This window comes from Oryzias latipes, chromosome 14 (genome assembly GCF_053564925.1).
Source record: "Oryzias latipes strain Hd-rR chromosome 14, Olatipes_Hd-rR_3.1".
Taxonomy (NCBI): domain Eukaryota; kingdom Metazoa; phylum Chordata; class Actinopteri; order Beloniformes; family Adrianichthyidae; genus Oryzias; species Oryzias latipes.
Genome location: NC_136250.1, coordinates 22,610,760 through 22,637,500, shown reverse-complemented (window position 1 = coordinate 22,637,500; position 26,741 = coordinate 22,610,760). Strand labels below are relative to the sequence as shown.

Sequence of the window (26,741 nt, the reverse complement as noted above, 5' to 3'; positions counted from 1 at the left end):
TAAAATAAAAAGGAGGACTTTGAATAGATGGGCAACAGTCCAGTTCTTTTTCTCTAAGATGTCGCTCAGTGGGTTAACTTCCATCTGAGAGTTGGGTGGCTTCTGAAGCTCTGACACTGGCAGTCGCCCATTCCTCATCAGACTTTCCCCAAGTCCTTCAATGAGCCTTTTACAAACAAAACTTAGGGTTCTGGGGCCTCATTTATAAAACTTTATGTATGATTTGCGTCAGAAGTGGCGTACGGATGAAACATAGGACGTGCGTACGCACAGAAATATTCGGATTTATAAAACCGTGCGCACGCACATCCCACGCATCTTTCCCCTTAATAAATCAATAATGGGGGGGGGGGGGGGGGAATGCCCCAAATGCTGGGGGGGGGCGGAGCGCACGATGCATGCACTGGGTGACACGCGTGGTTCCTCCGAGTGCTCTTCTGTAACGCCGGGCCCAAAAGCCCGCAGAGGTCCAAGAGGACGGTTAGAGGAAGTCTGAACCGGCTCATAAGCCACTCGTCCTCGTTTGCCAGCAAGTCTTTTTGCTGTCTAAAGATGCGTTCTCTCCGAATTCTTCCATTTGCCACATCTTCTAAGAGCGCAAGATCAGCCATTGTGCGTCATTACGCATTGTGGAGCATTTTATTTCCCTCCATTTAATTACATCTGACAAGCTACAGATGTCAGTAATAATCGATGTGGAAATGGGAACTTGATCAGCGCAAATGTAATTTCTTGTTGCTTTCTGAATGGTTGAGACATACGCCATACATTGTTTTATCAAAAATAAAAACAAACTAAAGGCATATGCATGAATACCATAATTCCGTAGCTTATGAAGAAATGTTTTAATATGAAAACTACTTTCCCCAGTGGACAATTAGTACGTCTGTCCGTCCGTCCGCACGCCCGCACCTATATCTGCTCCGCCAGACGGACACATTAACGAGAATATCAGTTTTGTACATTATTTCGTTCTGTTAACTATATTATTTATGAGGATGAATTGCACACCATGCCAATATTGCAGAACATATTTCACTTTTCTTTTTGCAAATAAGTGTTCATTTGAATTTCTGTTGTAATTTTCGTTTGTTGTTTTTTTTTGTTTGTTTCACTGCTGATCGATCAAACGGGTGTTCGTGTAGGCTGTTAATTGTAAGACTTGCTTTGTGAAGTCTTCATGTTATTTCTGAGAGGCAGTATTGTCATTTTCACTTTCACGTGTTTCTTCCATCTGCCGACGGTGTCGCCGTTTCTCATTTCTCCCGTTGTTGTGCGTACGCCTGGGTCAGAGCTTGCGTGAAGGACCGCACATTTTCCCGTCAAGTTTGCTTTTTATAAATCTCAACTATTGCGTAGAGAGTGGCGTACGCCTTCTTTTGTGCGTACGCAACGTTTATAAATGAGGCCCCTGGTCATCTCTGTTGAGACTGCACCTTTTTTAATGGTAAATGGCGCATACTTGTACAGTACAGCGCTTTCCTACCTTCCTTGAAGCTCCAGAGTGCTTTACAGTCACATTCCCATTCACACACACATTCACAAACTGATGGCGGCTTAGCTGCCGAACACTGACAGCAAACTATAACCACCGGGAAGAATGTAGTGTTGGATGTCTTGTCCAAGGACACTTTGACACATGGGTGGGCAGGGCAGGGTCAATTATCAATTAAAGGTCGACCGCTCTACCTCTGCACAACGGCTGCCCCTATTTTTTTTCCCTTCCTTTCAACTTTTTAACGTGTTTAGATGTAGTAATCAGTGAGCAGGCATCTTAATTTCCAACATTACATAGTGTTCCATGCTTATCAGAAATGTTAAAGTGGTGCATATCTTGTGAATCTTGCATCGGAATTGAGCTGTGAAAGACAAAGCCTGGAGCAAGATTCACCAGATTTGCACCACTTTGATATTTCACACTGCAGGTCTTCTTCCAACTGCAGCTGGCAGACAAGCGCTAGTGAACAGTAAAAAAACAAAAGAAGATAAAGCCCCTCCCTGCTTGTCTAGTGTGAACCACACAGGCTGAACATGGGTTCATGAAACCGTTTATAGTGCGTTCTTGAATCCAGAACACATGCTCAGTGTGAATGTAGCAACACAGCTATTCCGATATATAAAGGACTTGGTGTCATACTATTCTGGCCAAGCATAAGCCACAATTATGAATTTCTCCTCACTGATCAATATTCAGAGGGTTGGCACTTCTGTGGAAATGGAAAGCCATCACTACCAAATCCAAGACCCGGATTGGTCAAAGTTTGGTCTGGTTTAACTTTAAATGTGTATTTAATGGACGCAAATTTTTTCACATAGAGCCCTAAAAAGGTTGTGGAAACTTGTGTAGCTATGCACGAAACAGAGTCCTTGTGTGGTAGCCTGGAAGGTTTGTGTTCTGGCAGCACCACAAAATGGCACTATGTAGTGAATAGTGAGATTACAGGAGTCTTGGACAAGGCGCTTTATGAACAGACAGCTTGTAGTTTGATGCAGCAGTCAGGGAACAGCCTCAGTCTCACTGATCCAGAATGAGACCTCTGCAGTCATATGATTGCGACCTCTGCGATATTATGAGTTTTGCTAATCTTGGCTCTACAATAATCTAATTTTCTAAGATGGTGAGTTTTTTGTCTGTTAGGGTAAAAGTCTGTCCGTAACAATTTTTTAATCTCAAATTAAGTCACTTTATGATGACATTCTGACATACTGAGCTGCGCATGCGCACTATAACAGTCCAAAAAACAAATGTATCTGACTCCCTTATCTGTAGATTGAGAGCCCCCCACCCCCCGCAGCGCTCTCCCGGTGGTGTCAGCTGCCTGAGCTGTTACATCACTCGCAGAGGACACGCCTTTTTGGGTGGTGACACAGCCCTGCGCGAGCGCTCGGAGGGGGGAGGGGTGTCCCGTCGGCAGGCGCACAGACAGCGGGCAGCAGCTGTGGCGACAGGACCCCGGTACCGCTTCTCCGCACTACCACGTTCCCATTGCGACTTTCAGCTCCCAGACACGCGAGACAGAAACACGCACGACGTTCAACATGGTCGACCGTGAGCAACTGGTGCAGAAAGCCCGGCTGGCCGAGCAGGCGGAGCGGTATGATGATATGGCAGCTGCCATGAAGTCGGTAAGTAGCCTCCCTCCGTCATGACCTTTCTCCTCTGTCTCTGTCTTGTCTGAACGGACCCGAGTCCGGGGTGTCACGGACGTGTCGCTAACCGGGAGCGGGGGTTCGGGGGGGGTTCGGGCGGACTCGGACGTTTCTCGGGTCTTTGCGGCGCGCGGTGACTAGTCCGGCGGAGAAATCCTAATCGGTGAATGAAAGTCGCGATCAAAGATCGCGTTAAGTTTATGAGACACACCTAACGGCCGCCGCCGGTTAGGTGCGGGCACCCCCTTCTGACCGGAACTGCGAGGCCCTCATAGCCCAACTGCCCGTTTCAGCCTCACTAGCGACCCTCAAATGGATCCGATTTGTCGAGGTTCGGCTGAAATCCCAGTTGCTTAGTCCCAGTGGAGGGCGTCCGGAGGGCCCGCTGCGGCGGATCTCGGATGTCTGAATGCGGACTGTTTGATCTTGGGGCGGTGCCTTTCGCCTGGCTCCTTCCCCATCAGCCAGGCTGCTGGGATCTACCAGAACCGAGCGGAACCCGTCCCTGTGAACCGCATTTTGGAACGAAATGCTGCTTTTTGTTCCCTTCAAATGAAAGATGCGCAGATTTTGGATCGGTCAGAGGGCGAGCTAGGTGGTGCCAGCGTGATGCCATCATGCGCTGGTGCTGATGGGGGGGTTCCGGATAAATCACACTCTCTCCGAGCAGCGCATTCATTCAGTGCAAAACGTGATGTGGTTGTGTGCGTCGTTTGCGCTCTCTGCTGCACATTTTGGCGCATCGGGAAAGGGCACTGTTGGCAAGGTTGAACGCAATCGATTTGCGCAGAATCATGAGTGCACAGAGTCCAAACCCCTCAGACGTGGGTGTTGGTGGATGCACTGCCTTCCAGAAGGATCTCCATGCGTGTCATTGCAGCATCCCCCCCCCCCCTCCTGCCTTATTCCGTCTTGTTCCGCACACCTCCTCCTTGTTCTGCGGTGATTCGGTGCCGCGGAGCATCCACCGCATCCCTGCGTTCTCGGCCTCTTCCAGCAGGTTCCCACACAGAGGCGTGCCGCAGCATCTGCCAAGATGCAGCACAGGCCACAACCGTAGTGCACCATTTCTCAGGCAGCATTTGATCAGTGCTGCACAAAGGCTGCATCTGGATGCTGTCATGGCAATGTGATGGGATGGACAGCTAAAGTTCGGGATAAATTGCTATCGTCTTTGGAGCTGTGCACCTTCATTTTAATAACACCTCTTTCCCATTAGACCTCATCTGACTATACAACAGGAAATGCATTCATTTCAGTCTTCCTAAGTTTGATTGTCTTGATTACAAGTATTTATTATCAAGATGTCAGCATCAGCTCCAACTGGAAGCTGTGAGTGTTTTAAAGGCCAGGCGGTGCTGATCTCCAGGACCAGCCTTTAGTAGTACTCCCAGCGGGCGGGGCCCAGCTCCTCCTCCTCTCCATTTATGCCAAGTCAGATGGTCCGAGCTGCTGGTCACCCGGGCGGTCTCTGCAGCACCGGACAGCGGGGTGTGTCTGCAGCCTCGCCCATTATTTGTGGGGAATCCCTCTTTCCACAAATAAAACCAGGATGGCAGAACGCTGGACCCTCCCTCAGGAGGGCTCTTTGACTACCGGACGATCACCAAGAAACCCAACCCGGACATCTGAGAGCAGAATTCATGTCAGGACAGAGTTCTCAGCACGTTGCTCTATACCAGAGGTGGGCACTGAGGGCCGCATTCCTGCATGTTTTCCAGCATACCCTGCTCTGGCATGTTCTAATTGGCTGGACACACCTGAACCAGGTAATCAGCAATGAGTGGGGCAAGACTATCTGGAAATCATGCAGACACACCGGCCCTCGAGGCCTGGAATTGCCCACCCCTGCTCTATACCTTACCCTAACATGAGATTAGTGGAAAAAGTAGTAAAATAAAAATAAAAAACCCACAAAATTTTCATCAGATTCTTGAGTTCAAACATTTCAATGCCCTCAAACACCTTAAACATCCCACCTTTTCAAATAAAACCCATCAGGATCTCATGTGAGGTTATTCACATGAGATGACTCCACTGGTGTGTGAATGTGCTTGAAGGATCCCGGTGATGGTCAGAGGGGCCGTAGGCGCAAACTGGCAGCCACGCCTCTGTCAGTCTGCCCCAGGCCAGCTGAGGCTACAACAGCAGCACCAAGTATGAATGAGGAGTGAATGAATAATGGACACACTGTAAGCGCTTTGAGCAACAAGAAAAAGCGCAGATAAATCTAATCCATTATTATTATTATTATCATTAGGATATTACAAATGATTACATCAAACAATTTCCTGTTTAAAGACCCACTGCAATGGAAATTGGGTTTTAAAATGTTCTTGTGGCCTTTTTCTGATGATGGAGGACATATAAAGAGAAAATCGAGCTTAAATTGAATTTTGGAGTCATTGTGAATCAGGAGCAGATGAAAACATTCTGTTTGAAAAATCACTTTTTTTCCTGATGTAGAATAAACTCTGGCTGAGCCGCAAGCTCCCTGCTCTGCTCCATTCCGATAGACAAATAGATCCATGTAGGTCTTTGTTTTTTCTGGTGCTTGGATCAAAACTGTTCGGCTGCATAGCTCTAGTATTGCTCGCCATTTTTGTTGCAACAGTAACGTCAGGGTGGGGTGTAATTTATCTGGAGAGTGTGTAAACAGAGAGCTCTCAGCAACAGGGAAGGGAAGGAGGGGTGGGTTTACTCCGCGCTAACGGTCCCGCCCAAAAGTCAGAGGTGAATTTTTAATGAACTCCTGTCGCTCTGCAGAAACTATGTCCTAGAAAACCACACAGGTTTTTCAATTCTGTCTGAAACTACATAATGATAAATAAAAAAAAAACGGGGAAAGCTTTTACTATAGATCAATAGATGATTAGAGAAAGTCTTTAAAGAAATTTGGTAAAAACCACCAAGACTGAACTAAGTTGGTCTGTTCAGACTAATTTTTGCATCAATCCAAGTCGTTTGTTCAGTTGATAAAAAGAAAAAGAAAAAAGTCAAAATCAGTTTTACTTTAAAAAAAGTGCTTCAAACTGAACATTTGTCTCATGAAAATTCTTACAGCAGACTTAAAACACTTTATTTATTTATTTGGTTTTAAAAATAATAAAAAAAAAATCAAATATCTGAAACCCTAACTTGTAAAATGGTTCAGAAAATGTGAGAAAAATGTGTCTCACTGTTGCCGGTTTCAGCCTTCAAAGAGACATTTTTGTAAACAAACATTTTACATTTTCATTTAACTTTGTCATTAAAATCTTTAAGACCTTTTTATATTTTAATATTTAACTAAGATACAAGTAAAGTCCTTTAATCATTTTCTAAAAATAACATTTCAGTTTTCTGTCTGTGAGATAGAAACTCTCAACTCTCCGTTTACTTCATCATATGTTCAAAGTGTCACAGACTTTTTGCTGACTTAAAATAGAACGGAGGACTCAACCTTTTACTGACGTCACATAACTGCCTTACTGTGGCGTTACATAATCTTACCCTGCACCACCAACCTCGCCGCGTTCTTAGAGCTCCAGCTACTATGAAATATGCAAAGATCTGCTGAGGCTGCAGCAACATCACAGGACAGCCTGATCTCGGTTTATCAATAGTTCTTCAGTTTTCATGTTTGGATTGTGAGGTTCTTCAGAGCTCCCCACTATCTAAATGATGCTTGGAGCATTTCAAACTGGTTTGAAATGAAACCTCCACCACCCTCACTGCATAGCATCTGACTGAGAATCAGAGCACCTCTGCGATGAAGCCCCTCATGATTGGTTTGTGATACAGAACGTTCTCAGAAAACTGGTCATTTTATGGACAATTCCTTTCAGAATCGATCTGTAAAAACTGGTTGCACTCTTCTTTAAAGCATGATGAGACTTTTTTGTTATTCCTCTGATGTTATAACATCTGGTCAAATTAAAAGTTTTTTTTTTTAAAACTCCTGAGAGGTAAACCAAAGAAGCTCCCTATTCTGCAGAGAATGGACTTTCTGCATTCAAAAACTCTCAAAAGTATATTGGACATTTTTCCTGAAGTAAAATTTGAATAAAGTTTTCATTTGAGCTTTTAAATAACATCTTGACTTTCAAAGATCTTCTTAAAAAATCTGTCAAATTTTCTAAGTTGAAACAAATCTTAATTTTATGAAACTGGACATTTTATTTTGTGATTTGATTTAAAGGGAGTAATCAAGAGAATATATTCCTCCTTAACAGGCGTTTTAGCTCATCATTCTGTTTTGATCCAACATCATCAAAGTAGAAAGGAATCTCTGAGGACTATCATGTTTGCAGATGACCTTGTGATTTGTAGTGGGAGCAGGTGGATGAGCATCTAGAGAGGTGGAGGTTTCCTCTGGAAAAGAGAGGCATGAAGGCCAACAGATGGGGTTAGAAAGGGGTGAAGACGTGTCTGCGAGCAGGTTGCAACGGGTGGAGGAAGGTTTCAAGTGTGATGTGTGACTGAAGAGTGTCATAAAGAATAACAGTAAAGGTGTAGAAGACTGTGGTGAGAGCAGCCATGTTGTTAGTTTAACTCTAGCTATCTTTAGTTTTATGTTTGCAGCCGTTAACATGAATCAGCAAAAATTGGCATCTGAAAATGAAATATTCAGTGTTTGTGATCCTTAAAATAAGCAGGACATATGCTTTTTTTCTTTGGCATTGTGTCAAATGTAGTTTTAAGTATTAGTCAAAACACTTTATTTAAGTTTTTGATGCTTTTTGAAGTTTTTGTGAGAATTGCAGGTGTAATCAAACTATTTTTTGTAATGAAAACTTTATTTTATTACAGTTTCGGTTGAATAAACTTAAAAAAGTCCACAGGAGCAGCATGACATATGTCCGAATGACCTCACTGGTCCCTATCCCATAAAGCGCGAGACTATCCACTGCCCTGAACTGTAATGTAATTCAGACACACACTCGCTATTTTTCTTTAAAACTGCAAATATGATGTCACCCATTTGCCGAAGTAAAAACCTAAAACATCTGAACATTTTTATTAAATGAGGACCATTTATGAATCCACTGTGTTCTGATAATAAAAACTTAAAGGATTTATAAAAAATAAATAAATTTTCATGTGTATTTTTATGACAAATTGTTCAAATGCAATGCATTGTGGTCTATATTTGTCAGTCTTGTGAGGATTGATGCTCACAGAATTCTGGGAAATTTCCACGTCACTGGATTTTGGTATTGTGGATTCAAAAAATGGAGAACAGGATTTAGTAGTGAGGGAACTCAGATACAGCCATTGTGAGAATACTAAAAGTGTTCAAACCAGAACAAAATCTTTGACTCACAAAAGCAACAAACACTTAATAACAAGATATTTAACCTTTTACTGACAATTAAGGTTAATTTAACATCTTTTCAAACCTTTAATATATGAAGCTTTTGGAACCGATTGAACCAATAAAAAAATGTTTTTATGTTGCATAACTGATCTTTTCATACTTGATGGTTCCATCGCTTCACAAAACAGTTTTCTTTGTATTTAGATGATCCTTATTGAATTGATTTATTCATACAATACTGAGAAAATCAAAGATGACATCACTTTCTGTTCACATCCATAATGTCCATCATGTGACAGGATGCCATTAATGGATCAGACATCAGGAGTTTCATGTCTGCAGCTTTACAGATCATTTTAGAGTGTTTACATACATTTTAAGTCTTCTCATTTCGAGGTTTGTATAAAATGTTTCATTGTTTTTTAAAGTAGATATTGACTGTATATGAGAACTGGACTGAGTGACCCCTGCCCCATGGTGTTCCAAACAGGAAGTACCTGCCGGTTCCAAGATGCCAAAATCCCATAGACTTTTATGGAGCAATAAACAGCTTTTACTCATTAGTTGCTACTATTGTTGTCATTGTTACTATTTGTCAGAATAATCATTCTAGCTCTGCTACTTTTTTTTTTAAATGTTCTTGATAATCCTCATTTTTTTCATGATGTTTTTTCTGTATTTCACATTATTTAATCCGAGGCCTTAATAACAGCATGTTTGACTGACAGATTTCCCATAGCCCACTTTCAAGTGGTAGGAGTGCGGTTGGCGATAAACGATGACTCAGACAGACTCGGACCAATTACTACCCGCTGACGATTTCAGGTTCCAACATGGCGATATCTGTATCACGAAAAAAATGGGGACTGAATTGACTTCATTTGGTTGGAGCCACAAGTGTGCATTTTTCTATTGGTGATGTCTCACTCTTACTCATTCCAGTTCTCATTCACAGTCAGTGGTTGGTATTTTTTGTTGCCATGGATACAGATACATCCTGGACAAGTCATTACATTCACAGTTTGTACTGGTTTAGTGCCTCAGGCTCTTGTAGTTTCTAATCTGTAAATAAGGATTTGTTTGATGTGACTTTTGTTTTCCTTAGCTGTAATCAGAAAAAATATTGTATTTTAATCGTAAGGCTCTCTGGGGTTGTTCTGGCTAACTCTGGACAAGATGGCGGTGCTTTCTGTTGGAAGGTCATCACATGAGGTCATGAGAGAAGGTCCTACATGAGGAAACAGACGCAGGAGAGCTGTGGAAGCTCAGCAAACTGAAGTCATGAGTGAAAAAGGAGGAAGCGTGGTGCTCAGAGTAGAGAAGCAGCAGCACTGAGGCTATGGAGGATTGTCTGACATGCAGGCCGTTGCCATAGAGGAAGTTATTGATCAGCCTGCCTGAACATGCTCCGGTTTGCAGCTTTGATGGCCTCTGTAAGCGTGAGTCACGACCGAGCAGGCGCGATTGATGAGCTCCACGGGCAGAAAGAGCTCTATTGTCGTTGCAGCTCCACCGCTTCCGTCAGGCCTCTCTGCGCGGCCCACGGCCTCCTGACACAAAGGCAGCCATGTTTTACAGATGGGCTCTTTGGCTCTGGCTTTTCTGACCTCTGTTGATACATGACTGACCCATTCACCCCATGAGGGGCTGACACTTATCTTATAGATTTACAATTTAAAAGCAAAGGAAAAGTTCAGAACTCTGCATGAACACATGCTTCAGGTTACACCATTTGATGACGTGTCAGATGTTGGACCTGTTTTCAGTGCAATTAGTGGGAGTTGGTTGCTAAAATGATATATTCTATGGTCACACTGAAACTCTTTAAAAGACCTTTTCTGAGAGAGGTCCTCTTTCTTTTTGAATTAAAACTTCTGAAGTTCTGCTGATTTTGTCTGTAGAATTGAACCAACAACCACATTAATCCTAATGATTGTCCTTTGATAGGGGCTGGGTTTAAAAATATCTACTTTATCGATTATTATTGATCTTTAACCCAGTTTCTACACCCCCCCCCCCCCCAAAAAAAAAAAAATAAGTGATTTCTAAAAATAAAAACAAACATTTTTTATTTAGAACAGAAAAATACAAAGTGTTTAAGATTAAATTCACTCAAAAATCATCTTTTGAATCTGAATTTACTGATTTAGTAAATTAGTATTTGAAAATTGCCACCCACACGTTTTATTAGAATTCTTTCTTAATTTCTGTGTCAAAAATCTTTTGGATCCTGAAGTTCAGAGTATTTTTAATGAAGTATTAAAAGAAGCAACCTGATGTTTTCAGTCTTTAACCTCTAGGACAGGATGTGTCAGGACAGGACACACCCACCATGACAGTGTCCATGGTGTAATAAATATTTATGGTGAGTTTTACAAGTTTACTTTGGTTAGATTCTTTCTGAGTTTGCTCATTCCACACGCAGGAACGTTGTTTCACTGTTGGTCAGGGTCACTTCTAAACGCCATAAGATCAATTTAAAACTTTTCAGATTAAGGGGGCAACCTAAGGAGGGGAACGCTTTCCTATACTTCAGTATATCTCTCACTGCATATCTTTATAGTTCATTTGCATTTTAATTTTAGGTACAAAGTACAAAGGTGGAACTTTTTACTACTTCTTGAATCTAACCGGTGCTTTGTGAGCCATCATAAAACTCTGGAGCTCTTCCTGTACTGGAGTGAAGTTTATCACAGGTGGACACACTGACAGTTGAACTAAAAAGCGGAAGTAGGTGTGACGTTACGCCAGGTTAGGATTTGCTTTCTGCAGATTGCAGCTAAGTCCAGATACGGCAGATAAAGTTCCTGAGATGGGCTGTAAAAGTTCAGGAGAGGAACACGGACAGTCCAGAGCTGAGCTGATCACCGCCCTGCCCTCGACTGTTTACTGTTTGTGAGAAGCTAAAGCGCAGAGCTCCTTCAAATACAGCTAACTTAGCAGAGACGTGAAAAGTTTCTTTATGTTTGTGGAGGAGAACGCAGAAGAAAACGATTTAGAGGAGACAGATTGTTGGTCTTCAAAAAGTGACCAGAAACCTAATAGGTGAACATCCATGGCTGTTTGAAATATGATTAAAAAAAGTTCAGCCATAGTGATTAAACCGTAATTGTTTTTGCAGTGTGAAAACAAATGTTAATGTTCAATAAATGTACAAGCTACTCTTCCACTTGGAACTGCCATTGAACCAAAAGATCCGTCTGTACGGCTGATCAGGTTTTTTTACAAGTAGCTTTCATCTTAACGACTTTAGTGGTGATTTAACCAAAGCTGGGTTCGTCAGCCAGAGGCTCATGGAACTAAATGTGCAAATAGAAGAATTTGCAGCGTGCCTGTTTCTCCCACGAAAACAGACCACATCCGAACTTTTGCAAAGATGGATGTGCAGATTGTGCATAGAAAATGAAAAGTGTTTTGCAGATCACTGCTAGCTCCACAGAGAAAGTGTGTGTGTGTGTTAGCCTGGGGGTGGGGCTGGCAGTGCAGACACCGCCTGGAAGGGGCTGTTCTCACAAAAAAGTAGATTTTGCATGATCAAATCAAGTTTGTTTGCATAATAACAACCTTCTTAATGGTTACCAAGCACCAAAAATACGCCCATTTCATGGGATGGACAAGATTGACAGTAAAAAAGCTGATAATTTAACTCATTTTTCAGATTTCTTTCCTTTAACAGATTTTGTCCTCTTTTTTCTGTTAAATAACTTCCATTTAACTGAAACTCCCTTCTAATGTATTTAATTGAATGTTTGGTTCAAAGATCCCTTTTTGTTTTTCTTATTGCTGATTTTGTTTTTGGCAAATGTCGTTTTGACTCGATGTTATGTCTTTAAGAAGAAAGAAAAGTTTAGAACCAGACATCAGTATCAGACCAGATACATTTGGGAACATCCATATAAAAAAATAAAAAAATCCAACATCTTTATTTCTTTAATTTCTTTAATTCAGCTAATGGTGCTAAATTACAAATGACACAATTGTGACAAGAAGAAAAATGTCTCTAAACGAGGATTCAGATTTCTTCAAAAAAGTTGCTGTTGTGTCAAAAATACTTAAATGTGGTCAAAAAAGTTTTAAATCCACCTCAGCCTGTTCTGATTGTAGTTTCTGTGTGTATAAAAACAATCTTAAATGAGTTTTGAATGTGTGGGTCGCAGCGTGTAAAGAAGACTCAAATAATCCTCCATTTTTGTTCTGATTTCAAAAATTGAGTCAATGCTGGAAATTTAAAAATTAGGTATTTAAACTTTTTTTTTTACCTAATTGATATTGAATCTTTGTAGTTCAAAAAGATTTTGAAAAAAAATGTTACAACATTTTCTTGTTTTGGTTTTGTTTTATTTACCATTTATAATGCAAAATGTTAGTGTTCAGACCTAAAATAAAAAAGGACCCCCCCCCACCAGCAGGCTTTGTGTTCCCCAAATAGTCTGATGAGATGCCTACTATGCAAAGTTCCAGCGGAGTAAAAAGGATTAGGTCTGTCAAAACAAAACCAGCTTTTAGAGCCAATCAGAAGATGGTGTCAGTGAGCTGGGGCGGGGCTTACCCTCTGGATGGACTTTGTGTTTCTTCAGAGCTGCACTAACGCTTTTTATGTGTTTGGTTTCTACATAACTGTGATGGACGTATCAGGTTAATTTTCTTTGCTGCTGAGTGGACATTTTACTGATTGCAGCCTTTTTGTCTCCCGTTTGCCTCAGGTCACAGAGCTGAATGAAGCACTATCCAACGAGGAGAGGAACCTCCTCTCTGTGGCCTACAAGAACGTGGTTGGAGCGAGGCGTTCCTCCTGGCGCGTCATCTCCAGCATCGAGCAAAAGACGTCGGCAGACGGCAACGAGAAGAAGATCGAGATGGTTCGCGCCTATCGGGAAAAGATCGAGAAGGAGCTGGAGGCCGTGTGCCAGGACGTGCTCAACCTCCTCGACAACTTCCTGATCAAGAACTGCAACGAGACGCAGCACGAGAGCAAAGTGTTCTACCTGAAGATGAAGGGCGACTACTACCGTTACCTGGCAGAAGTGGCCACGGGGGAGAAGAGAGCCTCGGTGGTGGAGTCCTCCGAGAAGTCGTACAGTGAGGCCCATGAGATCAGCAAGGAGCACATGCAGCCCACCCACCCCATCCGCCTGGGGCTGGCGCTCAACTACTCCGTCTTCTACTACGAGATCCAGAACGCCCCCGAGCAGGCGTGCCACTTGGCAAAGACCGCCTTCGACGACGCCATCGCTGAGCTGGACACCCTCAACGAGGACTCCTACAAAGACTCCACTCTCATCATGCAGCTGCTACGAGACAACTTGACGCTGTGGACGAGCGACCAGCAGGACGACGAGGGCGGAGAGGGCAACAACTAAAGAGTCCCACACCTTATTCTGCCGAACGCGCGCGCTCACAAATGACGACAAAATAACACCGATAGTTAAAAAGTTCTTAATTTAAAAATAATGGGAGGGCGGGGTGGGGGAACATCGGCGACCAGCCGGCGGTTCCGATGTGGCTGCTGTTCTTTATTTTTCCACAAATTTAATGTAGGAGGAAGTTTAGTTTAGGAAACCAACAATAAAAAGATTTGAAGAAAAAACAAAACAAAAGAATGAATCCTCCTCGACGGCCTCTGCAGCATTTGCCAAAATTTTGAAGCAAGAGGTTGGTTGTCCATCACGGCGTGAATGACGGGGTAACAGTACCTTCACACTGGCACTGACTGGTCTTACCGAGCAAATGAGGCTGAGCTGTCGTAACGCACTCGGCGACTAGGGGAGCGGTCCGAATTTCTGTTTTCATGCTTGAGCAGCAAGAAGAAAAAAAAAAAACTAGTGTAACTTTGAATGTCACGGCTTTGCTTAGCGAGACAGAGAGGGAGCCAAAGAGCAGACAGCATGCAGCGATGAAGATAGGCTCGCAGAGCTTTCCGACTCCTTCACGTGACTAAACGGACCGCCATCGTCAAAGGGTGAACAGCAGATGACGTCAGTGGTTGAGGAAAACCTGGTTTGTGTTTGCTTTGTGTCCGGTGTGTGTCCTGCTCAGTCTGTCATACTGTAACTAAAATGCAAACTCATGAAGTAAACTTAGTGCAGCTCGTCCCTCTCATGTGCTGATGTGCTTTCTTAAAGAAATTAAACGTTTTTGGACACCTAATTCTTATTGTCAGTATTGTCTTTACTGTAACAATTTCTATTGGCTCCTGATGTTGGTGGGGAACAACCTTATGGCAAAATAATAAAAAAATAGAGTATTGAATTGTGGTGACTGAAAGTGATTTTTCAGAGGCAGAACAACTGAAATAAGCGGCGCCTAAAACCCCGGAGCAGAATTAAAAAACAAAGTCTAAATGTGATCAGAGCACGTCCACACTGTTAAGGTGGAAGTTGTACGAGCTGATTGGAGGTTTGTGGACTGACTGTCATCTTCTCCATGGAGGAAATGCACCTGCATATTATTCTGTCTCTTCAATAAAAGATGATACCTGCTCCAATATTCTTCATAGTACAATATTGTGCATGCTGGTGATGTATTTATACAGTAACTCAATTTATTAACTTATTCTGTAGATGTTATGTATTCATATGAACATGGAATTATTTGACCTTAACCAGATTCTTTTCTATTTATTTCTTCCTAAATGCAACTGATCTTTTAATCTGTGTTTTCTTTACTCCATTTGCTGAAGTACGCTATACCAGAACAGTGATTGTTAACAATAAATGATCTGTTACGGACATCGCCATGGTGACATGAATTTTTTGGCAAAAGCTGGAGCACTGCAAAAGACAGTCTGTTTCGCAATAATGTAAAAAAAAAAAAAAAAAAAAAGTATGATCAAATTTGATCCATTCAGATTTTCGTTGTGTAACATTGTTGTTAAGGCGCTCGCACAAACAGACAAACTGAGCTTGATTAGGTGAGAAATGCAGAGAACCTGGATTTGATTTGGTTTCACACTGCACTGTCAGGAGGAAACCAAACTCCAGAGGCTAAAAGTTTAAAAAGAAAAACCTAGAGACATTCTTTAACCTTTTCAATAATAATATTCTGATTCATCCAGCTATTAAATATTGGCCCTAATCATGACCCTTATCATGACCCTTATCAGCCTCGTGATAAGGGTCATAATTAGGGATGTATCAATTTTTCGACTTAACACATAAATTGATTTACTGATTTCTGCAATTTACCATTATATAATCATTTCAAAATGAAATAAATTGTTTAAATCCATAATGGAAAAGACCATTTGGATTGAGACACGGTAAACCTATTTTACTATAAAGTAAAAACGACCAAGTGCATCACGGCAGACAACAGAGGTGATGTCAGCAAAAACTGATCAGTCCCTCAGTCCAGTCCAATGAGTGGAAAGACTTTGAATTTAGCAAAGTCATGTGACCATACGGTGTGCTAGAATGTTCCAAGAATGTTCCCTTTGGATTCTTTGGATGTGGAAAAACAACAGTGGACTGAACTTTAGGAAACTGAAATGTGGATGGATTTGACGCTCATTCTTGTTTACTTGTTTGTTTGGACGCATATTTCATTTACACTTGATTATCTTGAAGAAATCCAAGGAATGTGGGAAACTTCACCTGCACTGTTCAGTACCAGGGATTTCTCTCTGAGTCACACTGGTTGAAGTTTTAGCTAAAGATGTCCTGGATCGATCATAGGGTAGTAAAATGTATCGAATAATATTGTTCAAATTGAACCAATATTGTCTATGAAACGTATCATCAACAACAATTATGATATGAATCGTTACATCCCTTGTCACAATGTCCCTGTAAGGCTAATACGACGGCTGCTGTTCATCTAAATCCACAAACTTCGACAGGAACCAGGTTATTTGAGTGCATGTAAACACACCCATTATGACGATTTAAATCTACTCTAACACCCTCAAGTCTGTCCCTAAAAGATGAACATTCAGACAAAGGGTGCCTTACCCCTTGTGCTATCCTAGGCACTTTAACATCTAGACCCCACAAGACGCGCTGAACCTTTTTTCCTTCAATGATTTGTGATCTTCACTGGTTTCCATGGATTACAAGAAATCCTCTTACCTTTATCCACCTTTGTCATGGTAGGGAGAACACGTCAATGTAAGGATCGGGTCATCTGGACCCCATAGGATAGCACAAGGGATATAGTCGTAGTTGGAATGTAGGACCTTACATTTCTGCCAGCAAAAGGATCTGCCGTAAATAAAATGGGGAATAAACAGATTTATTATGAAAATGTGGGAAATTGCACATTTAAATGCAAGATTAGATCTCAAAAGATGTTCAAAGCTCGTTTCTCTGAAGACTAACTTCTAGTTAGAGACAAATCAAGCAAAAAAATAAATAAATGTGAGGAAACTCCAGCTTGGAATCAGATGGAATTTGATATCTGAACACCTTACAGAATTTTGACAGGAAGCTGGAGCCTATCACAGCAACAGGACGCTGGTCGGTTGCAGGGCCACACAACCACAGTCACGCCTAGGGAAAATTTAGAATCCTCAATGAACCTTAGGACCTTGCCTTTGGACTGTGGGAGGAAACCAGGGCGTCACAGAAAACCCAAACATGAGCAAGAAGAAATTGTAAACTACACAGAAAAGACTGTGAGGCTAGAACACTAACCACTACCACACCGTGCAGCCCAGGTTTCCAATATGTTGCCTAAAAATGTTTTAGCTCCATCAGGATCAAATTTCTGCTAATTTGGTTACAGTTCATAACTTCAAATGTCTCCATGTCTTCTCCAAAGATGGTTTGCTTTTAGCAGATTTTCAATTTGTCGCTAACAACTCAAGCCTCAAACTGAAATAGAAGTAAAATGAAATCATAAATCAACCCTCTGTTTGCCATTTAACAACCGGTTCAGCAGGAAACAATGTGCAAACCATCATAAAGAAAAGAATGTTTTAAAGAAAAAATAACTTTTACGGCTCAGAATAGCAGTGAGTTGATCAATCAATACATTGGTTCAGATATATCCAAGAACTTGACTGAGCTGAACTCTCCAACAGTAAAATAAATGATTAAACTCCAGCACATATTACTTTGAGGGGTTCTTCAAGAACTTAAAAAGGAAACCTAAAAATGGGCCCGTCCCCCTAGAAACAGAGGAAAGCTTCTGCTCGTCCACATGAGTTTAGTTTAGTGCAGAGATAAAAGAATGAAGGAATGTAAACTAATAAAGACCAAACTGATGGGAACCATAAAGCCAGATTTTCTAAAGATACAGCAGCAAAGGCGTCAGGTAAAAAGCAGCATTCTAACCATTGACTGTATCTGAGAGATGGACCGAGTGAGTCTGACATCACCCATAGAAAATGACTCATTTACACCTCCAACCAAATAAGCTCAATGCAGGTGCATTTTTTTCTCACAATACAGGTGCCGCCATGTTGGAACCACAGGAGTTTAATAAGCAGCGACTGGTCAGAATGGGTATGAGTCGTCGTTTCTATAGCAACCATTCTCGTCAATCAGGAGTGAGCTTGTTGGAAGTCCACACCCCTACCCCTTGAAAGCGAGTCAGGAGAATCTGTCAATCAAACCATTCCAACGTGAGACCACCTACTTTTATCGAGGCCTCTGATTGGTCAGATAGTAACTAGAATGACTTGCACTACAGAACAATATTTAGAACGAAAAAAATCATTATTAAGAATATAGCAAAATAGCAAAAAAGAGAACGATAGCTGTTTATTTCTTAATGATTCATTTGGATTTTGGCTAGTTTAGAACGCCAGCGGGGGAGAGGTCACTCTGTCCAGTTCTCATACAGTCAATGGTTCTCTCATTCTTATAGAAAACAGGAAGGCCTTTGAGAATCTGGACCACAGTGGATGATGGGCTTATAAAGATAACAGCAACCAAAGACACCGCCTAAAGTGGTGAGTTGAACCTCAGGAACTGAGGGGAAAGTCTGAAGTAAGGAGGAGCATTAAGGATTTCAAATTATTGCAAAGAAGAAAAAAAATGTAGCTTTGTGTCATATAAAGAAGGCTGTTTCTGCAGGTGAATCACTAGAATTGGTAGTTGTTGTTTTTTTAAGTCGTCAAACATGTTAGAAGCTAAAAGCTTATGAACATTTTCTGTGATGCCTAATGATGGCTAACATACATCCATGAGGCCTGAGTGTGGGCAGATGAGTCGGTGAGACTGCAGAGCTGTTTGCATGCAGCTCTTTCCCAGTTTAAGGACTGGAGAGCTCCTGGACTGATGGGAACAGACATGAATAATTTAAATCTGCATTAAAGCAGGAGGAAGCTGTGGCTCGTTGGAAAAGCTGAAATACTAAGTGGTTCACGGACTTCTGCCTTGTCTTAAGACAGGATCTTCTCAGCAATCTCAGTGTTTGACTCACACTGTAAAAAATAACTGAAATCAAGCTAATGGTGGATGATTTGTGACCTCTCAGTCATTGCAGGTCAGGAGGGGAATCTTGTCTGCTCTGTGCGAGCGTACGGCATGCTGCAGGCTCAGTACATGGCACGGCTATAAATAGATTTTCCCTGCAGCTTTGGAGTCGGGAGCAGAGTTAGTATGTGCATTAGCGCACTGACACGAAACATGAATGAGTAAAAGTTGACAGAGAGGAGGAGTTAAAAAAGAGCAATGGAAATGACCAGCATTAGCCTCTGCAGCTTCATATATGGTTTGATGAGCGTCATCAGGAAAAAAACAAGACTTTACTCACACAGCTGCACTTTACTGCCTGTAGATCAGTTTGATCCTGTTTGGATAGCCTGTGTGACCAGTGTCCTGTGTTAGCATGTGTGGCAGGATGAGTTCTTTGGGCCTCCAGGTGTGGGCACTCCCATCCTGGTGCTGCTAATGAGCACCTGGCCACTTATAAAAGGGGGTGGAGCTGTCTTTCACTCATTCCTGGCTGAGACTGCCTCTCTGGGTTCCAGCACCTGTCAGTGCGGTGTGGTGGCTGGTCTTGCTGCCCTTACATTTTACCTCTCCGTTTTGCTGCATTTGTGGTGTCCTTCTTGTTTTTAGTGTCGTGGATATCGCCACTCAATGTCACACGGCAGGTCAGCTTGTGACTGGCATAAAGGTGCAATGGGAACGGAGCGCATGGCTCCCTGTTCCTCCCAGTGATATCTCGCACTGACTGGCATGTTTGTGATGCGTGCCTCTTTGCCCTGCATGTCCTCTGGTTGCTGAGGTAATGCCCTGCTGCCCTTCCTTCTGGTTTGCCTCTACATGGTTTTTGAGGAACCAGCTGCTGCTTGGACGGCTTTTAAAAAAAAATTATTCTGTGTTTTATTCTATCTCTTAAACCTATTTATAATCTTTTAAATTTGTATCCACATCTCCACTTGGTTGAGTCCCCATTGCCACACATGCATAATCCAAACATGCACATCTGATATCTGAGCATACATGTGTGAAAGAGCAAAAAGCTGAGAGACGACGTCCATGAAAAAAATAGTTTTGTGGTCAAACGATGGCTTTAGTGAAAAAGGAAAACCAGCTGCAGAACATGGCATCGGAACGCATCCTGTTCTAAACATGAACTTCTTTGGGCTCTCAAATTGGCAGAGCAACCGATGGTGATTGACAGGATAAATGTTGAGAAACATCTGCATTAAAGCAGACTTGCTGCCTAAAATGTAAACGTTTAAAGTAGCTGTCCAGCTGGAAAACTCCAACAAACCAAATCAATTTTTTCTGCTTGGAGTCTGTCACTTCAAAATTATTTTATTTATTTTGACCTGAATACAATGTGCCAAATCTCTATTTAGGCTTCTTTGACCCAAACACTGCTATTTCATTTCTCCTAATCTGTTTCGCCCTGTTTTATTCACAATTCCATTTTCATTCAGTCCTTTTGTTCTGGGCTAAGTGGTTTAATTTAACCTGCAGATATTAGACGTCCTATTAAAAAAAAAAAAAAAAATTAGGCAATGTTAGTGGTTCTTTACTGGGACTCTGCTTTTTCTTTCTTCAGGATAGATTTCTTAAATTTGCACTTTTATGGGCTACTGATGAAGGTTCTCCCATTCCTGAGCTTTCACTTCACCAAAAGTGAACAATTAAATTGGAAATCATTGTCGTCCATCTGACTGTATAAGACTTTTGTCGTTTTATCTTGTTGGATTTGCTTCCGCGGGGGCGAGCTAGAGCCTTTTATATATTATGGGCAGGAGGGGGCAGAAGACTTTGGAAGGGTGGTAAATGAGAACAGCAGAGTGGAGGGACATTACAAATGAAAGGATCTAAAATATGTATTTCTATCAGTTTTATTGTTGTTCTTTTAGCTGAGGTGCTGCTACTAATGCATTAAGAAGCTTGTTTTGATGTTTTTTTATTTTTGTCCATAATGACACTAATATTAAAAAATTGGGTGGTGAGGGTCAAAGCTGGGTGGCACCTGGCCCCTCTGTAGCTTCGCCCCTGCTTCTGCAGGGCAGGTAACTTAAAGGAAAGTGACTTAAAGTAAAACAGGAGTTGTACAACGCAATAAAATTCTGAGACAGTAATATTATAAGGTACAGGATTATTTCTGAACAACAACCCTGTGATCACAAGGCTGCGGGAGCCTATCCAACTACTGAAGGGCAAAGGCAGGTACACCCAAAGGTCTGATTTTTAATTGTAACTATATATGTAATAAAGGGTTTGATTAACATATTTAGTTATAACTGTGAATAAACTGTGTAAACTCCTGCAACAGTATGACAAACTGAGTTGAAACTGATGGACATGCAGTATGAATAATTATGACTGTGTTTTTTAATTGTACATGAGGATTGAATATGCACAATGGAATTATGTAATATGTCACATTTCAGGGTGAAATTAGATTATCTTGTCGATCTTTAGAATTATTAGTTTTTTCTTCTAGTGAATGGTTTCAATGTTTGATGATCACATTAGACCTAAAGGGGGCGCTGTGATGCTAAAATCCGCTTGGTCATACGTGGTTGAAGGATGAGGCCTGATGGGCGTGCTCCTTAAAAAACCCACATGTATCTGTGTGAATCTGTTAGGGGGCAGCAGGTCTGACCAGAATCCCCTGCAGACTGTGAGATCAACCAAAGGAGGAAAATGAGACTTGTTTTGTTTCATGCTATATTTTTTATTTCAAAGACTGAACATTTCTTTCACAAAAAGCTCTAGACAAAAACCAGTAAAAACCCAGAGATACCACAGGCGTTCAGAACACGCAGGAGTGGATGGGCTGATGCTCTCGTTGGGTCTGAATCAGTAATTCCTGTCAAATTTGCTAAGAGGCTTTAAGGACTTCAAGAGGAAGATTGTCTCACAAGAAATGTGACTGTTTACAAGAGGATATAAACCACACATTCACATCTGAATGACGGGGTCCTTCAGATATTTTATTGTCTTTTTTTGGTTTGTGGGGATTGGAAATCCTTTGGGATCCTACGGTTCATGGCGTGTCACTTGTCAGGCGGATTTACTTCTTGGCCACCTCACCTTTGCCTTCCACCTTCACTGGAATGGTCTTTTCTGCAGACTCGATGGCCGGCTTGTTCAGAGGAGCCTCCACAACCAGGACCCCCTCGGGGGATAGGGAGGACGCCACCTTCTCTGTGATGGCTCCAGGGGGGAGGCTACAGAGGAGAAGGAGAAAAATCAGGCCCCTTCTGTCTCAAAAACAAGCTTTGTCTGCCATCTGGCAGCTTGGGGGCGCCCTTGTTCCAGCATAACTCAGACTTGAGAGTTCATTGAAATGCACAAATGAAACCAGAATGGATAAAAGGTTGCAGACTTCTGCCTTTTTGTGTAAACTAGGAATTGGTTTCATACCTGTATTTCCTGGTAAAGCACCTGGACACGTATCCATGCTCATCCTGCCTCTCCTCGTGTTTTCCTGCAGAAACACAACAAAAGTTGAAACATTTCGACATTGCTGACCTTTGGTCTGATCTGCCTGGCTTTGACTGGAAATTATATCTGCATTTTAGCTCACAGAAGAAGGGGGGCATCAATGAACTCCTTTTCAAGTTTGTGATGTCATGTTTAAACATGAGGAGGTAGATTGTTCCTAACTGAGTCACATGCTTTCTTTATCTGTGATCGAGAGAGCCTAACTGGATCAGACCCAGCAGCCCTTTTAAAGGAATCGTCCTCCCACACTTCGGCTGAGTCATGATCACTTTCTGGGCAACAACCGGGAAGATAAACTAAACTGGAGTGAAACTCGGACTGTTCTTCAGCATGGGTTTGTTTGCAGTTGAGCTGGAATTCCTCTGGCATCCTGAAACTCTAGGGACTGTCTGATGAAGTTATGAAGTTCACCAGGAATGCATCCGCCCTCAGTGTGACCTAAAATTCCCCTCTCATTGTATCCTGTGTATTTTTTTAAATCAAACTAAAAGAGTTCTTTGTTCATAAAGCTGTAGATGTTTTTCTGCAGGTGAAACCCATTGTTCGCTCACATGCACGGTGTTGGGGTCTCAGTCACACCCCTTCACCAGTGCATAGCTGCATAAGTTTGACTTTATAGACATGAATGGATTCTCACCAGAGATCTCCAGAATGCCGTCCTTGGTCTTCACCACCAGCTCCTCCGGTGAGAAGTGGCTCACGTCCAGGGCCACCTTCCAGTTGTCCTGCGTCTGCTTGATCTCTGACAGACCGCTGCTCAGCTGGCGGGACAGGGCCCGATGGCCCATCAAATGGCTGGGGTGCACGGTGTGAGGGGGATGGTGGAGCAGGGCCCCCATCTCCGGGCTCATGAAAGGTGCCCTCACATAACCCGGCCAGTGGGCGTTGGGGAACGTGGAGAAGTCCTCGTTCAGGGGCGGCATGCCGAACCCCTGGTCGAAGAGCCGGCTGACCTGGTGCCAAGGGTCCCAGCTGGGGGAGCGGTGCACGGTGAAGGGGATGTTCCTCTCTGCCATGTCTCAGTAGGAGCGATGACCAATGCTGCTGTCCGCAGATGAAGATCTCACTTTCCTGTGTAGGTAAGTCCTCCTAACGTGCCCTGAACTCCTCGTCTCAGAGCTTTTATACACTCTCACACGCCCCCCCCCCCTTCCTCTCTGACTGAGGCCCCACCAGGTCACACCCCCACACTGCCTTTGGAAGGTACTAGAATGTCTATTTGTGGCAGAAGACTCAGAGGGAGGGACAGCTGCCGAGTTCACTGTTGGACCCCTCCCCATGTAATGAGCAACATCCCTCCCCCTTCCTGAGCAAACCGAAGAACCAGAAGAATCTGGTGAGGCCAGTAGAGCCTGGAGTAGACAAGAAAAATCAGGATGGATGGAGATAAACAAACAATGAAGAGGTTTGCCCCGCCCTTTAAGGGACAACAAACGGACACTGACAATTTCCATAGAATAAGATCTTCAATTTGACCGTTGCAGTTCTGTCAAAGGTGCAGGTCATGGGATTTTGAATGTGACTCCCCCTACAATTCAGTCCATCCACATGCATTGGAATAAGGGAAAACCCTGCATCAGATGAAAATAGGACAGATATATTATAGAAAGTGGAATTTCTGAGTAAATAAGAAGCAATAAAGAAAAAGGGGCTTTTTTTATTTGTCTTGTCACTGATAAAATAGAATGACACAAATCAAATTTAAATATCGCCTAAATTGGCTCTCAGGATGAATGAAATCTTATATTATTTAAAGATTGCTAATGGAAAACCCACTCTGTGAGTGGCAGGAGTTTCTAACAAAGGCCTAATGCATGGGACGCTCCCTTCCCCCAAGGTGGAACAAGTCTTCCCTCCCCCTCTGCAAAGAGCCTAAAAAAGCTGACGAGCAAACATTTTTAACCAATTTCTACTGATTGTTAAAAAGCAATTAAACCTCTTTTTTTCCCAGTTTTTGTTCCACACTGCAGACAAAGTCAAGCTATCTGTGATTGTAGAATCACATTATCCCTCTGTCTTTTCAAGATCTGCTTCATTTTTCTTTTTTTTCAGTAACCCAAATTAAACTTATAGCAATTTTTATCAACATGATGCATCAATGCTCACATCTGGGTGTTTCTTATACTAAATTAATGTCATTTAAAAAAAAAGAGAATTTATGAGGGGGTGAAAGGACCACCATACAAGAAAAAAAAAGACAGAATAAAGTCATATGATAATGAGAAAAAAAATCAACAATTTACAAAAGTAAAATTGTAAATTTATGCTTGAAAAAGTTAAAAATTTTACCAAAAAAGAAAATCAGTTTTCTTTTAAAAAAGTAACAAAGGCAATCAAACATTAACTGTTTAAATTAAGCTGCAGACACTTCAGAGAAATCAGAAAGACATCACACTGCTCAACACTATCGCAAAATCTGCTTTACACTTTTGTATACGTAAACCTTTATTTTCAAATAGCCTATCTTATTTTATAGTTGTTCATGGTTTACTACTTTTTTCTCACAATTCAATCTGTTTTTCCCCTCACATATTTATCTTTATTCTTTCACGGTGGCTGCAGTACTTTGTTGTAAAAATCTAAAGTTAATTAGTCTAAGAAAACTTGGCAACTGTGACACAAACACATAAACACAAGGAAGAAATTAAAACTGTAAAGGGTTCAAATACATTTTGAACAGTACGGAAGTGGAACTAAAAGTACATGTCCACTCACAGGTTTGATTAGTACCGCAGTTTTTTGGGATTTGTACAGTTTGGAAGCGTGAAAACCCACTCGAACTCGTGAACCCTGGTCCTCCTGAAATGCCGTTCAGTTGGATGTGAACCAAAGAGTGGATGTAAAATAAAGGGAATAAAAGACTTTAAATCCACATTTTGTGAGGAGCAAAATACACTGCCAGCTACTTTCCAATCTGGAAAGTGTGGGACTAACTAAAAGATTGTTGCATGTCAAACAGAGTAATCAGGTGAATTGGAGGAGGTACCTGTTGCTTTGTAATCAGAGTTGTAGACAGACTTTTCAGTCACTGCAGCATCATAAAGTCAGCCATGTTTGCTTGCATCTTTGATTCACTTCTACGAGGGCCTTGTGTAAAAGCAAACCAAACCAGATGAAGGTGTGGATCAGAACTCCTCCTCCATTGGAACGAGCCTGCAGGACTATCCTGTGAACAAAGGGGCCTAACTGCAAGAGGCAGGAAGCGGTTTGCATGGGTGGGGGTTGTAAAATCACACGTCACGTCTCCTCAGCACGAAGATTTCGTCACGTCTCACTCGTCGGGGGGATGGTTGTCCTTATCAGTGTGGGGTGGGGGTTTGCAGCACGTGCAGCATTGTGTCTAGTGACAAAAAGTTAGTGCTTACCTTCATTCTGAAGACTTTTGGATTATCTTCTGCGAAAACCTCTTGATGCAAACATGCATCAAACCACTTTGGCTCCAAAATGACCTTAATTTAGCACCTACTAGAAAAAAACAACCATGAGGACATTTTTTTAATAGCTGGAAATAAATTTAGGGGTTAAAACTCCAAGATTAGTTTTTGTGGAGACGCATGTGTGCCAACTGACATAACACACACGCACACACAATGAAAAACAGATCAAACTGTAGCTCTCAACTCTGCTTCAAAATCTCCAAATGTTCAAAATCATCAATGAAAACATCATGTCAGGGAAATGATCCATGACTCCTGATTTTCTGTCATGTTGTAATAGACCATACAACATTTAGCCATAAATAGTCTGACTGGTTACTCTAAAATCTGACACATCAGCTGTAAACATCACTGCATTAATTGGCTGCTTCAGAATCAAAACGATCAAAGACTGAATCTGCCACGAGGATTCAAACGTTAAAGCGCTTTCTTGTCATTTTTTTGAATATTTAGAGACAAAGTCAGACAGACGTGTGTTCCAGCTGATTTTTTCAATTTTAATGGTCCACATCTGGAAAACCAGAAATGAAATGACAATGAAAAAGAAGATTATTTTTAATAAGTCTACTTTTTAGCCCTTGTGCTATCTTAGATGACCCCACCCTCACATTGACGTGTTCTCCCTACCATGACAAAGGTGGATGAAGGTGGAAAGATTTCATGTAATCCATGGAGACCAGTGAACATCACAAATCATTGAAGAAAAAAGGTTCAGAGCACTGTCTAGTGGGTCTAGATGACCCAACTCCCAACGTTAAAGTGCCTAGGATAGCACAAGGGTTACGAACATTATCTCTGATCTCAGGACAGAGAAATGCTATATACGGAACGTCACTTGCCTGAAATATTTGTGATATTTAGTTTTAATTTCAACATTTTTTGAATTTTTCATGTTTTTGCTTTTTGCATTGAAATGTTTAGAACATGTAGTTATTTTTGTTTAGTGCCTTTGAGCAATTCAGAGATGAAAATTTCAGGAGCATTTAGGAT

The 26,741-nt window shown here is 41.9% G+C and overlaps 2 protein-coding genes and 1 long non-coding RNA gene across 4 annotated transcripts in view; 1 reads left to right on the top strand and 2 right to left on the bottom strand.

The window, feature by feature from the left end:
- LOC144983594 (uncharacterized) overlaps nucleotides 1–19,437 on the bottom strand; it is a 31,304-nt gene extending 11,867 nt beyond the window's left edge. Inside the window, exon 1 of the long non-coding RNA XR_013647323.1 lies at nucleotides 19,148–19,437. This is a non-coding gene — a long non-coding RNA (uncharacterized LOC144983594). The remainder of the gene's footprint in view (nucleotides 1–19,147) is intronic.
- Nucleotides 2,759–15,179, top strand: ywhag1 (3-monooxygenase/tryptophan 5-monooxygenase activation protein, gamma polypeptide 1). The gene is made up of 2 exons (XM_023962792.2): nucleotides 2,759–3,126; nucleotides 13,153–15,179. The coding sequence occupies exons 1-2, from the start codon at nucleotides 3,040–3,042 to the stop codon at nucleotides 13,807–13,809; spliced, it is 744 nt and encodes a 247-aa protein (XP_023818560.2). The 5' UTR covers nucleotides 2,759–3,039; the 3' UTR covers nucleotides 13,810–15,179.
- Nucleotides 19,438–21,517: 2,080 nt separating the features above from the next.
- On the bottom strand, nucleotides 21,518–25,522 carry hspb1 (heat shock protein, alpha-crystallin-related, 1). 2 transcript variants are annotated; one of them, XM_078930391.1, is made up of 4 exons: nucleotides 25,301–25,371; nucleotides 22,952–23,885; nucleotides 22,234–22,297; nucleotides 21,518–22,037 (listed from the first exon to the last, which is right to left on the bottom strand). In XM_078930391.1, the coding sequence occupies exons 2-4, from the start codon at nucleotides 23,328–23,330 to the stop codon at nucleotides 21,881–21,883; spliced, it is 600 nt and encodes a 199-aa protein (XP_078786517.1). In that variant the 5' UTR covers nucleotides 23,331–23,885; nucleotides 25,301–25,371; the 3' UTR covers nucleotides 21,518–21,880. The 2 variants fall into 2 exon arrangements, with proteins under 2 accessions (XP_078786517.1, XP_078786515.1); XM_078930389.1 differs by having other exon boundaries at nucleotides 22,952–25,522.
- Nucleotides 25,523–26,741: the final 1,219 nt, after the last annotated feature.